The sequence below is a fragment of the Geotrypetes seraphini genome, chromosome 2 (genome assembly GCF_902459505.1).
Source record: "Geotrypetes seraphini chromosome 2, aGeoSer1.1, whole genome shotgun sequence".
NCBI classification, from domain to species: Eukaryota; Metazoa; Chordata; class Amphibia; order Gymnophiona; family Dermophiidae; genus Geotrypetes; species Geotrypetes seraphini.
The window spans coordinates 296,101,853-296,117,120 of record NC_047085.1 but is presented as its reverse complement, the minus strand read 5'-3'; the positions used below and the strand labels follow the sequence as shown (position 1 = coordinate 296,117,120).

The following is a 15,268-nucleotide window of genomic DNA, read 5'->3' as shown; positions in this document are numbered from 1 at the left end:
TCAGGAGTCATTTTGCAAAGCTGTGTTAAATAAGTTCTAATGCGTGCCTAATACTACTAAATGTGGAGTACCGTGGGACACATTCAGGTCTCCTATGATAAATTTGAAATGTGCATGCTAATTGCAAGCTAAAAAAATGTATCTATGTTTTAATGATGGGGTATGACATGAATGGAGAATGGGCTTTCCTGCACTAACTAGTTAGCACATCTATATTACTGCATGCTAACTGGTTAGTGCATGAATAACGCAAAAGCCTTTACCATCTTCAAAATGAGTGGTTGTAAGTACTCATGTAGTAATTAAAAAAAAAAAAATGACTGCATGCTAATAGCAAGAGAAACAACAAAGGAGAAAAGAATCCCATGTTGTACACAAAAATGAGAGAGAAGAGGGGGTTCCACGAAAAGGAGCAGCAGTGATGATAAGATATTAATTTAAGTATATATATGCATATAGCTACCAATCTTCAAAGAAGACAGATAAGGAAAAGCTTTCCAAAAGGAAGTCTTTATTCATGAAGTCATCAAAAGTAGAAGAAGATTCGACATGGCCATGTTTCAACTGTGCAGCCTGCGTCAGGAGTCAACCAACTTTTTTGATAATGATGCTGAATATTGCTTCCAACACTGATGAAACCAATGAACAATACATATAAAAGTACCTTAGTGCGGATAGCTGGAGTGCAACTTGGCATCCATGTCATGCTATGTTTGTAACAACAATCGCGCATAGTCATTAATGCAAAAAATAAAATAAAATAAAATAGTAAAAGTCATTTTTACAGCTGTAGTAAAAATAGCCTCAGCATGTTGGAAAGACCCATGTAAGGGTGCACTAAGGCCACTTTTTGCAATTTGAGCACAGCTGTACAATGCCTTCACTTAATTGTTAGATGAAATGAAAAACAAAACCTCTCTAACCCCCTCCTTTACAAAGCTGTGCTCCGTGTCCGGAGCTAAAAACACTAGCGCGGCTTTGTAAAGGAGGGAGTAAATTTGTTTTTCCATTTTTTAATTCAGTAAATAATCTGCATTTTATTATATTCTGCTCATCAGTTTTAAAAGAAAGTTTCAATTCCATTGAAAGTATAAAACAATATATACTGTCCTCCATAAAGCAACATAAGTTAAACTTTATATTTATGTGTGTAAATTTCATTTCCACACATTACTTTATCTGTTCCATTCAATGGAATATCTTTGCTGAACTGTGCTAATTTCTATGAAGAGTAATTGTATATTCATTTTCTTGTATCCTCCATATTCTGCTTAGACAATTGTTGCTACCATGAAGAACAAGCAGTACAATTTCCTTGATCAGAGGAAGGCTGATTTTGACCAAGACTATGAAGACTTTTGCAAACAGACAAGTGACCTACATGTATGTTCTTTCTGTTTCACAGTCTGCCCCCGGTCTTACATTTTCCTCTGTGTGCATAGACCATTGTTTTAGAAACATACACATCTAACCCCCTCTTTTACGAAACTGCGATAGCAGTTTCTAGTGCGGGGAGCTACTCTGAATGGCCCTCGCCGCTCCCGACGCTCATAGGAACTCAGTGAGTATCGAGAGCAGCACGAGCCATTCAGCGTGGCTCCCCGCACTAGAAACTGCTATTGCAGTTTCGTAATAAAAGGAGGTCTATGTGTAAAAAGCAGTATTTATATGCATTCATTGCATACATGTACGAATACTGATGTCAGAAAACCGCTATTTGGAGAGATTTCAAAGGTGGCATGGTGTAGGTGGGGCTTGGTAGGACTAAAATCTACATATGTAAGAGTTTGAGCCCACCAGGACATAAGAACATAAGAACATAAGAAGCGCCATCTCCGGATCAGACCTTCGGTCCATCAAGTCCGGCGATCCGCACACGCGGAGGCCCTGCCAGGTATACACCTGGTTTATTTTATAGCCAACCATACTTTATATGCCTCTCTCAAGGAGATATGCATCTAGTTTGCTTTTGAAGCCTAGGACAGTCGATTCTGCAATAATCTCCCCTGGGAGAGTATTCCAGATGCCAACCACTCTCTGTGTGAAGCAGAACTTTCTGACATTATTCCTGAACTTGTCCCCCCTTAGCTTCATTTCATGTCCTCTTGTCCGTGTCAAATTGGACAATGTAAATAATCTTCTCTGCTCTATTTTGTCGATTCCTTTCAGTATTTTGAAGGTTTCGATCATATCCCCACGCAGTCTCCTTTTCTCAAGGGAGAACAATCCCAGTGTTTTAAGTCGATCCTCATATACCAGTTTCTCCATACCCTTCACTAGTTTGGTTGCTCGTCTCTGCACCCTCTCCAGCAGTTTTATATCCTTCTTTAGGTAGGGAGACCAATGTTGGACACAGTATTCCAAGTGGGGTCTGACCATTGCCCTATAAAGCGGCATTATAACTTTCTCCGATCTACTCGAGATTCCTTTCTTTATCATGCCCAACATTCTATTTGCCTTCTTTGCCGCTGCCGCGCATTGTGCTGACGGCTTCAGGGTCCTATCTATCAGTACACCCAGATCCCTTTCTTGTACACTTTTTCCCAGACTTGCACCTGACATTCTGTACTCGTATTCCTTATTCTTACTGCCTAAATGCATTACCTTGCATTTCTCCACGTTGAACTTCATCTGCCATTTCTCCGCCCATTTTTCTAACCGACACAAATCGCTCTGGAGTTCCTCACTATCCTCCTGCGATCTGATTGCCCGGCAGAGTTTTGTGTCATCTGCAAACTTGATGATCTCACTGGATGTTCCGTTTTCCAAGTCATTGATATAAATATTAAAAAGGATCGGTCCAAGTACCGAGCCCTGGGGTACACCACTAGTCACTATCTCCCAGTCGGAGAACTTCCCATTTATGCCCACTCTCTGCTTCCTGTTATCCAGCCATTTGCCTATCCATCTTTGTATATCTCCCTCTATGCCATGGCTTTGTAGTTTCCTGAGAAGTCTTTCGTGTGGAACTTTGTCGAACGCTTTCTGGAAGTCCAAGTATATTATGTCCACCGGCTTTCCACTATCAATTTGCTCGTTCACGGTCTCAAAGAATTGGAGTAAATTCGTCAAACACGATTTCCCTTTCCTGAATCCATGTTGACTGGGTTTCATCAAGTCGTGTGTGTCCAAGTGCTGAACTATGCTATCCTTGATCAGTGATTCAATCATCTTGCCTGGGACAGACGTAAGACTCACAGGTCTATAATTGCCCGGTTCTCCTCTCGATCCTTTTTTGAAAATTGGCGTGACGTTCGCTTTCTTCCAGTCGTCTGGTATCTGACCAGTTCTGATTGACAGGTTTGCAAGTTTTTGCAATAACTCTCCGATTTCAACCTTCAATTCCTTCAAGACTCTCGGGTGAATTTCATCCGGTCCAGGGGATTTGTCACTTTTAAGTTTGTCGATCTGGTAGTATATCTGATCTAAGTTCACTTCAACTGTGGTGAGGCTGTCCTCTATTTCTCCTGTAAACAGTTTCTCCGCTTCAGGTATTGTTGAGGTGTCCTCCTTCGTAAAGACGGACGCAAAGAAGGAATTTAGTTTGTCTGCGATTTGTTTATCTTCCTTGATGTACCCTTTTCTTCCCTGGTCATCCAGGGGTCCCACTGCCTCTCTTGCAGGTTTTTTCCCTTTCACGTATCTAAAGAAGGGCTTGAAGTTTTTGGCCTCCTGGGCTATTTTTTCCTCATAATCCTGTTTGGCATCCCTCACCGCCTTGTGACATTTCTTCTGATCATCTTTATGTTTGTTCCAGGCTTCGGTTGTCTTTATGCATTTCCATTTTTTGAAAGAGTCCTTCTTTTCTTTTATGGCTTCCTTCACCTGTATGGTAAGCCATGCCAGTTTTCCTTTGCCTTTAGTTCTCCGATCTTTAGAAATCCTCGGAATGTAGAGATCTTGCGCTTCTGCAATAGTATTTTTCAATAGGCACCATGCCTGATCTACTGTTTCAAGTTTGTCCACCATCTTCTCGAGTCGTTTTGTTACCATGGCTCTCATGCAATCATATTTACCCTTTTTAAAGTTTAAGGTGGTGGTTAAGGTTTTGGCATGTTTCCCTTTCCCGATGTCCAGTTTAAAGTTGATTACATTGTGATCACTCGTTCCCAGTGGAGCCATGACTTCTACTTCTGTTATCGGTCCCGTGAGACCATTTAGGACCAAGTCCAAGGTGGCGTCGCCTCTTGTCGGCTCTTTTACCATTTGCTCCAGGAAGCAATCCCCTAGCACCTCCAGGAATGTATTCTACATTTTACAAAGGGGAAAATAACCCATGTTGGGATTTGCTTTTGAGTGCAAGGGATCTGAACAAGTTATTAAGGGAGTCTTTTTCCTTAATGCCATATAGTTTATTTCCACCTCCAAAATGAAACCAAGTTTAAAACTGTGGTTTCACATCTTAATTAAACTTATGCATATGTAAGTTCATAAAGTGGGGGGAGAAGATTTCAGCATATTGTCTAGAATGATACTAACATAGTCTGTTAGTGAGAAAGACATGGGGAAGCCACTGCTTGCCCTGGATCGGTAGCATGGAATGTTGCTACTCCTTGGGTTTTGGCCAGGGACCTGGATAGGCCACCATGAGAACAAGCTACTGAGCTCGATGGACCATTGGTCTGACCCAGTAAGGCTATTCTTATGTTCTTGTTAGTAGAGCTTTTTTCCTAACAGTGTGTGTTAAATAGGAAACATGCATGTTAAAGTAGAATAACACAAATTAATGAAGGCTACTAAATCTAGGTCTAAGTTTGAACCTGAAGTAATGGATGGTGTAGTGACTTACCCAAGAGTATAATGAGCATTAGTGGAATATGTGTGATTTTAGCCCTAGTTTTCAGACTTGTTTACAGAATTGTTCTTTTGTCAGTAGGGTTCTTCTTATTCTCTTTTGTTCCTTTCTTCTTCAGCCCTGCTTTAAAATATATAGAATTGCTTTCTCTTGATCATATATAGACCACAAAGGGTACTGAATTGACTCGCTACCACTGTTCTGTAGACAGATTGTTGCTCTATGGTAGCCTAGTCAAGGTGCCATATAAATATTAATGGTTTATATTCAAAATGAATTAACCAGATAAAAGAGGTTTTTATCTGGCTAACCCATGATAACTGAGCCCTGAGGGTATATTGAGTTACCACTGAAGGGGGAAAGATAACAAACAGTGTAAGGGCTTTAAGTCATGTTATTTGCCCCTTAAAGTGACACAAGGGGTCTTAGCACCATCTGTCTTAAAATACTGCAGCAGTATGAAGATGATTGTGTTCTTGTTTTAGAATCAGCTGAAGATTTTTATGGATACTACCTTTGAAAATATTCACAGCACTGAAAGAGCTCTGAATCTGCTGAGGAAGTTTGAAAGGTAAAAAGATATATATGAAACGAAACATAATGTGTTATCGATTGTTTTATGTTTTAAATTTTTAAATATATATGTTATTTAATTTTCAAATATTTTAATGTTTCATTTTTGAGTAAAAATAAAGATTTTAGATTTAATTATGCAATGGTTTATATGATCTACCGAATGTGTAGGTGTAGAGATGACTTGCTGGAATCCTAAGTCAGTTAAGGATGATAAGATATCTGCACTCATTCCAGAGGTATTGGGGTAGTCTGGGAGATTAAAGTCTCCTAGGATGGTCACATGCTTGTGGGAAATGTAAATTTGGCAATGACGTCGAGGAGGTCTTCTAGGGTATTGGGCGGGGCATGGGGGTGTCCTGTAAAGAAGGGCAAAGGTGACTTCATTTTTAGGGCCCACTGAGAAGACAAGACATTCTAGTGTGGGAAGGGTGATGGTGTCGACTAGCCTAGGGATGATTGCTTCCATGCCACCGCCTTTCTTTGTAGTGTGGGAACAGGCCAAGGCTTGGTAGCCTGGGGGGCATAGGTCACTAAGCATCTGGAGCCAAGTTTCTGTTATCATGAGGGTGTCCCATCGATTGTTGTTGAGGAGGTCATGAAGGATGATGGCTTTACTTCTGCTTTCAACTGATGAAGCAAACATCATAACAGTCATGTAGAGGTAACCAACTTATTTACAACAGTTCTCTTCAGCACAGAAAAATGTCCTTTCCAAAAGGAAGTCAAAAGTGGAAGAGTACTGCAGACAATTTTTGCGGGCAAAACAATAGCTTAAATTACTTTGGGAAAGTTCACTGCTGCCACCAGGAAACCCCCCCCACACACAATTTAATCCCTCCTTCATTTCCATTAACTTCCTCAAGTCTCTGGAAGATTCTGCTGCCAGAAGGTCTGAGTTTCCAAGCAGGTGCAAGAAGCAAAAGTAAACCAAAAGGACAACCTAGATGCTCTAGGGTTACTTAAAGAAAGAAAAAAATTTGAAACAAAATACAGGCTTAATTTTCAGGCAGCCTTCTCTCATTGGCTGGGCACCTATGACAGGCAAAAGCTGCACAGGAAATAGACACAAAGATATAGAAACAAAATTAGGAACAGCAGGGATAAATTCATACATATGATATGCTGAATTTCTCCCAATGTTAGACCAATCCAATAAAAAAGTATCATTTTCTATTAGATAAGAACCATATTGGGTCAGACCATATGGTGTCAGACCAATAGCCATATTGGGTCAGACCAATGGTCCATCTAGTCCAGTATCCTGTTTCCACAGTGGCCAATCCAGGTCATGAGTACTGGCAAAACCCCAAATAGTAGCAACATTCTATACTACTGATCCCAGGCCAAGCACTGGCTTCCCCCATGTCTGTCCCCCAGGATCTTGTCCAAACCTTTTTTTAACCCCATCTACCTTAACCGCCATTACCATGTCCTCTGACAACGCGTTCCAGAGCTTAACTAAAAGTATTTTCCTGTAACTCCATCGAGTGGCCTCTAGTCTTTGTAATTTTTGGAGCACAAAACCGACTCACTTGTACCCGTACTATACCACTCAGGATTTTATAGATTTCATTCATATCTCCCCTTAGCTGTCTCTTTTCCAAACTGAAGAGCCCTAGCCTCTTTAGTCTTTCCTCATACAAGAGGAGTTCCATCCCTGTTATCATCTTGATCACTCTTTTTGAACCTTTTCTAATTGAGCTATATGTTTTTAGAAATAAATCAGAACTGAACTCAATACTCAAGGTGAGGTCACATCATGGCGTTATACAGAGGCTTTATAATATTCTTAGTCTTATTAACCATACCTTTTCTAATAATTCCTAGCTTTTTGTTTGCTTTTATGGTGGGTTTCAGCATATTGGGCAGGTTTCAGCATATTGTTTACAGTGACACCCAGATCTTTTTCTTTCTTTTGTTTTCTTTCTATTAGATTTTTAGAAAGGCTTGGTGATCATCAGATTAAGGGTGGGCTTATCTTTACATTTTTCTTCCCAGGTCCTTTTTCCATGAACTTTTGTTATGTCATGGTTTGTCTTGTTTGTAATTTTTTTTTCTGCTTGCTTTTGATATTTAAAGTGTATATGCCTGTGTTAAGGATGTACCGTATTTTCGCGGATATAACGCGCGCGTTATACGTGATTTTACGTACCGCGCATACCCCTCGCGCGCTATATGCCTGAGCGCGGTATACAAAAGTTTTTAAACATAGTTCCCACCCCGCCCGACGCCCGATTCACCCCCCCAGCAGGACCGCTCGCACCCCCACCCCGAACGACCGCTCGCACGCGCTCCCACCCGCACCCGCATCCACGATCGGAGCAAGAGGGAGCCCAAGCCCTCTTGCCCGGCCGACTCCCCGACGTCCGATACATCCCCCCCCCGGCAGGACCACTCGCACCCTCACCCCGAAGGACCGCCAACTCCCCAACAATATCGGGCCAGGAGGGAGCCCAAACCCTCCTGGCCACGGCGACCCCCTAACCCCACCCCGCACTACATTACGGGCAGGAGGGATCCCAGGCCCTCCTGCCCTCGACGCAAACCCCCTCCCCCCAAGAACCTCCGCCCGTCCCCCAGCCGACCCGCGACCCCCCTGGCCGACCCCCACGACACCCCCACCCGCCTTCCCCGTACTTTGTGTAGTTGGGCCAGAAGGGAGCCCAAACCCTCCTGGCCACGGCGACCCCCTAACCCCACCCCGCACTACATTACGGGCAGGAGGGATCCCAGGCCCTCCTGCCCTCGACGCAAACCCCCCTCCCTCCAACGACCGCCCCCCCCCCCAAGAACCTCCGACCGACCCGCGACCCCCCTGGCCGACCCCCCCACCCCCCTTCCCCGTACCTTTGGAAGTTGGCCGGACAGACGGGAGCCAAACCCGCCTGTCCGGCAGGCAGCCAACGAAGGAATGAGGCCGGATTGGCCCATCCGTCCTAAAGCTCCGCCTACTGGTGGGGCCTAAGGCGCGTGGGCCAATCAGAATAGGCCCTGGAGCCTTAGGTCCCACCTGGGGGCGCGGCCTGAGGCACATGGGCCAAACCCGACCATGTGTCTCAGGCCGCGCCCCCAGGTGGGACCTAAGGCTCCAGGGCCTATTCTGATTGGCCCACGCGCCTTAGGCCCCACCAGTAGGCGGAGCTTTAGGACGGATGGGCCAATCCGGCCTCATTCCTTCGTTGGCTGCCTGCCGGACAGGCGGGTTTGGCTCCCGTCTGTCCGGCCAACTTCCAAAGGTACGGGGAAGGGGGGTGGGGGGGTCGGCCAGGGGGGTCGCGGGTCGGTCGGAGGTTCTTGGGGGGGGGCGGTCGTTGGAGGGAGGGGGGGTTTGCGTCGAGGGCAGGAGGGCCTGGGATCCCTCCTGCCCGTAATGTAGTGCGGGGTGGGGTTAGGGGGTCGCCGTGGCCAGGAGGGTTTGGGCTCCCTTCTGGCCCAACTACACAAAGTACGGGGAAGGCGGGTGGGGGTGTCGTGGGGGTCGGCCAGGGGGGTCGCGGGGCGGCTGGGGGACGGGCGGAGGTTCTTGGGGGGGGGGGGCGGTCGTTGGGGGGGGGGGGTTTGCGTCGAGGGCAGGAGGGCCTGGGATCCCTCCTGCCCGTAATGTAGTGCGGGGTGGGGTTAGGGGGTCGCCGTGGCCAGGAGGATTTGGGCTCCCTCCTGGCCCAATATTGTCGGGGAGTCGGCGGTCCTTCGGGGTGGGGGTGCGAGTGGTCCTGCCGAGGGGGGAGAAGAATCGGACGTCGAGGGGGGGCATCAGGCTTTCAGGATGGGGACAGGACTTCAAGGGGGGACAGGCAGACCTTCAAGGGGGGACAGGCAGACCTTCAAGGGGGGACAGGACTTCAAGGGGGACAGGCACGGAGAGGCGGGGCAGTGCACCGAAAGTCAGGGCGGGTGAACGGTGAGTCGGGGCAACCAGAGGAGAGTCGGGGCAGTGCACCGAAAGTCAGGGTGAGTCGGGGCAACCAGATGAGAGTCGGGGAGGGCGAAAGGAGAGTCGGGGTGGCCAGAGGAGAGTCGGGGAGAGCGAAAGGAGAGTCGGGGTGGCCAGAGGAGAGTCGGGCAGCATGCGCGTTATATGCCTGAGCGCGGTATAGAAAAGTTTTTGTACATATCATCGTGATTTCTGCGCGCTATACCCCTGTGCGCGTTTTACAATGGTGCGCGTTATATCCGCGAAAATACGGTATTTCCCATCCTTCTTTCTGTTATTTTTACTCCTCCTTTGTAATTATATTTGAGATACTTTTGTTCACTACTTGCTATAAAGTTTTAAAGGCAGTTAATCAAGTTTTTTAAATACTCTAAACCAGGGGTGTCCAACCCGCGGCCTGCGGGCCGCATGCAACCCTGTGAAGAATTCTGTGTGGCCCCGCTCACGATGCGGTGTTTTCCTCGTGAAAAATTCTGTGCAGCCCCGCTCATGATGTGGTGTTTTCCTCTGCCGGCTCCCTCCTCCATCTTGCTGCAGTGTTTGCTTAAAGCCGTGAGCAGCGGATCCTATGTGCCTCTTGCGGCTGACCCGGAAGTGTTCCCTCTGACATTGCGACATCAGATCAGCCGCAGGAGGCGCATGGAAGACACTGCCCGCGGCTTTGAGCAAACGCTGCAGGCAGGGCTTTTGCTCCATGAGCCGCAAGTTCAGTTCCGCCTGTAACTTCAGCCAGATCCTGGAGAGAAGGAAAAGGGAGAAGAATGAGAGAAGTCAAGTCCATGGGAGCAGTGGCGTACCTAGGGTATGTGGCACCCGGGGCCCATCATTTTTTGACACCCCCCCATCTATATGAAAAATATGATTTTTAGTAACAATCCACATATTGCACCACATATTACCTAGGAAAAGGCTGCATCTTAAACACTGCAGTGAGCACTAGAACACCAACACATACATTGTAAAACTAAACAAGCCAGATCCCGCACAGTCAATTGATCCTGTAGTCAATGCCAACTGAAAACTGTGTTCTTTTCATACACACAGAACAGAGATACACCCTCGCCCAATATGGAATAATCACAAACTAAAAATAGAAATATGTAGACAAAAGTTAAACTGAACCGCCAAGAAACCAGACCCTGGATACCATGCAACACCACAAAAAACAGTAACACATGTCCATGTGCAAAATATAAAGACAGTAGATGTAAATTTGAAAAAACTGATACATAACAATCACCACTTTACAAATTAACAAATAAAAATAAAACAAATAATGAGAAATAAAAAAATATAATTTTATTGGACTAATCCCCGTAAGCTCGGTCCCCATCCCCGCAAACCACCTGATTCCATCCACACAAGCCTTGAATTGTTTATATTAAAGTATAAAAAGAAACAATATTCTGTACAATTGTCAATTTATAAATCAGCATCTTCTCTCCACTCTCTTCCCCATTTTCCTTCAGCATCCTTAGCCCACTCTCTCTCCACTTTCCTTCAGCGCACGCACATAAAAACAAGCAAGTAATTTTATATCATTTTCATTCTATTCATTCATAGAAATTAAAGTCTAGATAATGCCAGTCACATAACAAAACATGATTTTACAAAAATAATTCCCTGCACAGTCAAGCCTGCAAGGATTACTAGATGTCTTTCAGCAGCTCCCCTCCCTCCCTCCCCCTTACCTTTGTGGCCAAGTCAAAATGATCTACCAACAATAAAATTTTAAAAACACAAAGCACACTGTACACAGAGAAAATGTTAATTATCATTTATATTCCGCGGGCTTTCAAAGAGGTCAAGGCAGATGACTTTATACAATGTCACCTCAGTAACAACTATACAAAAATAGACAAATATACCCCCTCCCTTTCTACTAAACCGCGATAGCAGTTTTTAGTGCAGGGAGCTGCGCTGAATGCCCTACGCTCTCAACGCTCATGGGCTCCCTGCGCTAAAAACCGCTATTGCGGTTTAGTAAAAGGGGGCCATAGTGCAAAATATAGACAGCATATATAAATTCTCAAAACGGACACATTTTGATAACTAAATTGAAAATAAAATCATTTTTCCTACCTTTGTTTGGTAATTTCATCAGTCTCTGGTTGCACTTTATTCTTCTGACTGTGCATCCAATATCCAACACAAAGCACGCTGTACGCAGAGAAAATGTTAATTATCATTTATATTCTGCGGGTTTTCAAAGAGGTCAAGGCAGATGACTTTATGCAATGTCACCTTAGTAGCAATTATACAAAAATAGACAAATATTTCCCCTCCCTTTTTACTAAACTGCGATAACGGTTTTTAGCGCATGGAGCTGCACTGAATGCCCCACGCTGCTCTCGACGCTCATAGGCTCCCTGCCCTAAAAAACGCTATTGCGGTTTAGTAAAAGGGGGCCATAGTGCAAAATATAGACAACAGATATAAATTCTCAAAACGGACACATTTTGATCACTAAGTTGAAAATAAAATCATTTTTCCTACCTTTTTGTCTGGTGATTTCATGAGTTTCTGGTCCTTCTTCTTTCTTCTCCTGCCCCCCCTCTTTCTTTCTCTCTCCCCCTGAATCCCCTCTTTATTGCTGCCTTTCTTTTTCTCTCCCCCTGGCCCCCCTCTTTATTTCTGCCTTTCTTTCTCTCTCCCCCTGGCCTCCCTCTTTATTTCTCTTTCCCCCTGGCCCTCCTCTTTCTTTCTGCCTTTCTTTCTCTCCCCCTTGACCCCCTCTTTATTTCTGCCTTTCTTTCTCTCTCCCCCTGGCCCCCCTCTTTATTTCTGCCTTTCTTTCTCTCTCCCCCTGGCCTCCCTCTTTATTTTTCTCTCCCCTTGACCCCCTCTTTATTTCTGCCTTTCTTTCTCTCTCCCCTTGGTCCCCCTCTTTCTTTCTGCCTTTCTTTCTCTCTCCCCCTGACCCCTCTTTATTTCTGCCTTTCTTTCTCTCTCCCCCTAGCCCCCCCTCTTTATTTTTTCCTTTCTTTCTCTCTCCCCCTAGCCCCATAAAGCCATTGTGCCAATTTCTCCACTTCCACAATTCTTTCCCTACCCTCAGCCCCAAGCCAGCAGCCGATTTCTCCCTGCTCCTTCCCCGATGTCCTGAACTTCATCAGGCAGCAGCAGCATTCACAATTCACTGCTGTTGCCCGCTTCAGGCCTTCCTCTCTGTCGGGTCCTGTCTTCATGAAAACAGGAAGTAGGCAGGACCCGCCAGAGAACAAGGCCTGAAGCTGGCAACAGCAGCGAATTGTAAACGCTGCTGCTGCCCGAAGAAGGTAATGGAGCACCGAGGCAGACCGCTTCTCCCCCCTCCCAGCCGAACCCCTGCTGACCCTCCTATCTCCCCCCCGTGAACCTTTCCAACCCTCCCAGCGAGAGCAGCAAACCTCCTTCACGGCTTTCTCCTCCCTCTGAGGGAGGAGAAAGCCGACGCTACTTGAAGGAGGTTTGCTGCTTTCGCTGGGAGGGTCGGAAAGGTTCACTTAGGGGGGGAGATAGGAGGTCAGCGGGGGTTCGGCTGGGAGGGGGGAGAAGCGGTCTGCCTCGGTGCTCCAAGGCCTGGCGCCATTACCTTTTTCGGTAATGGCGCCGATGCTGCTTTCGCTGGGAGGGTGGGAGCGCGATAGGGACCGGGCCAGATGTGCACCCTCCCCTAAGGCGGCACCCGGGGCGGACCGCCCCTCCCGCCCCCCCCTTGGTACGCTACTGGATGGGAGTGAGAGATGCCAGGGCATGGGAGGGGAGGGAAGGAGAGAGATGCCAGGCCAGGGGAAAGGAAGGAAGGAAGGAGAGAAAGGAATGAGAGGGGATGCCAGATAATGGTGGGGGAGGGGAAGGGGGAGTTGGAAGGAGAGGAGAGATGCCAGGGCATGGGGGAGGGAAGGAAAAGAGAAGAAAGAGATGTAAGAGCATAGGGGAGGGGTGGAGACAGAAAAATGGAGAGGGGGTGAAGCTGAAATGAATCATATACAAAGGAGAGAAGGGGCACAGGATAGACAGTTTATGGAGAAAACATAGAAAGAGGGAAGATATCATATGGAACGGTGAGAGAGCAGACAGAGAAATGGAAGGGCCAGAGAGAGAGAGGGCAGACAGTGGATGGAAGGGGCTGATGCTGCATGGAAGATAGAGAGAGGACAGATGCTGTCTAGAAAGAAGAGAGTGAGGATAAGACGATTAAAGCAAGGGGGATTTGTTCAGAGATGCGGCTTTTTTTTGGTGGGAGGATATTAAAAGAAGTTCCAGATTGGGTGTGGGGGGAAAACTTATGGGACCAGAAACAGAGGACAGAGAGAGATGGTAGGCAATGGTCTGAAGGGAGAGAAGTTAGACCTGGGGTAGTGTGGAGGAAGAGGGAAAGAGATACTTGAAGGGAGAACTGTTGGGAAGAGAAAGAAAGAAATGGTGGACCTGAAGAAGGGAGGCAGGCAGGCAGGCAGGGGGAGAGATGGGATGGGGGACAGTTGGGAAGAGAAAGGGAGAGATCTGGGGATGGGAGGGAGGGAGAAATGTTAGGACTGTGGATGGAAGGCAGAGAGATGCAGCATCTCTCTCTTTTTTGTCCTTCATTTCATTGTTCAGCATCAAGAGGGAAGGGAAGAAGAAAAACAGAAAAGAGAGGGAGCAAATTGTTGGATCATGGAGACAGAGGAGAGATGGAACCATAGGAGGGCAGGAGGGAAGAGAGCTGGGATAAGATGATGCTAGGGGATGGAAAGAAAGGGACGGCTTTATAGCCTGACCAATGGAGAGAGGGAGGGGTATTCAGAAAGTGGTGAGCCCTGTGGATGAGGTAAAAATGGAAATGACAAGATGAGTGAGAGAGCAGTGAGTACAGTGGTAGAAATGTGGTAATGGGGAGTAGATAGAAGGGAATAGGAGGCTGGGAAAGGAGTGAGATGGAAAATGGGAGAGCTAGAGACAGAGAAGATGGAGAATTGAGAGATAGCTGAACATTTAAAAAGAAGGGTGAGAAAGAAGGCAAGATTTGAGTAGACAGAGGCAGAAAAGAAAAAGTTAAGAAAGCTGAAAGGGAAAAATCAATACGTTGGAGACAGGCATAAGAAGGAAATGGAACGAGAGAAGAGGAGAAAAAATGAACAGCAGACACTGGAAAGAGAATTAGTTGAAGATAGAGAAAAAACAGAGAGAAACTGGGACCAAGATGATGGAAAAACAAAACATCCAGTCAACAAGGAAGAAAAAATGGTTTTATTTTGAATTTATTAACTGGAATATGTTAGCTTTGGGATATGTACATCACAATTATTTTTGTATTCAGTGGCTTAGTCATATACAGCTGATTTGGGGGAGGGACGAGCCCATTATTAGTGGATGGGCACCAAAGTTTTTCCCTGCCTGAGTGCAATTTATAAATACTTGACTTAGTGGGGATTCTTAAGCCCTGCCAACTGAAGACATCTTCCTCCAGTCTGGCAACTCAAAATCTCCAAGCTTTGCAACCAATGGCAATATCTTCAAGCTGCCCCTGATTTCTTACATGCATGAAAGCCAAAGTGTGTGTATGTGGGGGCAGGGAGGAGGGAAGGCAGCAGCTCTGCAATATTGCTGCCAGCTGCAGAACTTGGGAAGTTGGAGGGGGAGGTGGTGGCTGTCAGTTGGTGAGGCTTGGGGATTCCTACTAGCTACAACAGGGGAGGTGTTCATTTTGAGGGAGCTTAAGCTCAAAGTGGGAGGCCCAAAAAAGCAGTAATATTTACCCTGATTAAACGATCCTTCACATGCGCTTCTGACAGCTGATTCAACATCCCCGCTCTGATGAGGCTCACCTCTGAAGAGGCTCACCGTAGCTGTAATAGAAGTGAATGAGAGAACCAGGAGCGTGTATCCCTGCTCATCAGAGTGGGGATGTGGAAGCCTGTGGCTGCTCCCACTGTCAGCAGTGCACGTGGAGGATCACTCAGTCAGGGTAAGTGTCCCTTTAATGAAGGTTTATTATT

General features: G+C 46.2%; 1 protein-coding gene across 2 annotated transcripts in view; it reads left to right on the top strand.

Annotated features, from left to right (window-relative positions):
* DNAH5 (dynein axonemal heavy chain 5) overlaps positions 1–15,268 on the top strand; it is a 598,099-nt gene that overhangs the window by 142,296 nt on the left and 440,535 nt on the right. For both annotated transcript variants that reach the window (XM_033929843.1, XM_033929844.1), the window contains exons 12-13: positions 1,276–1,383; positions 5,281–5,366. In XM_033929843.1, the coding sequence (XP_033785734.1) occupies positions 1,276–1,383; positions 5,281–5,366 (194 nt within the window). The remainder of the gene's footprint in view (positions 1–1,275; positions 1,384–5,280; positions 5,367–15,268) is intronic.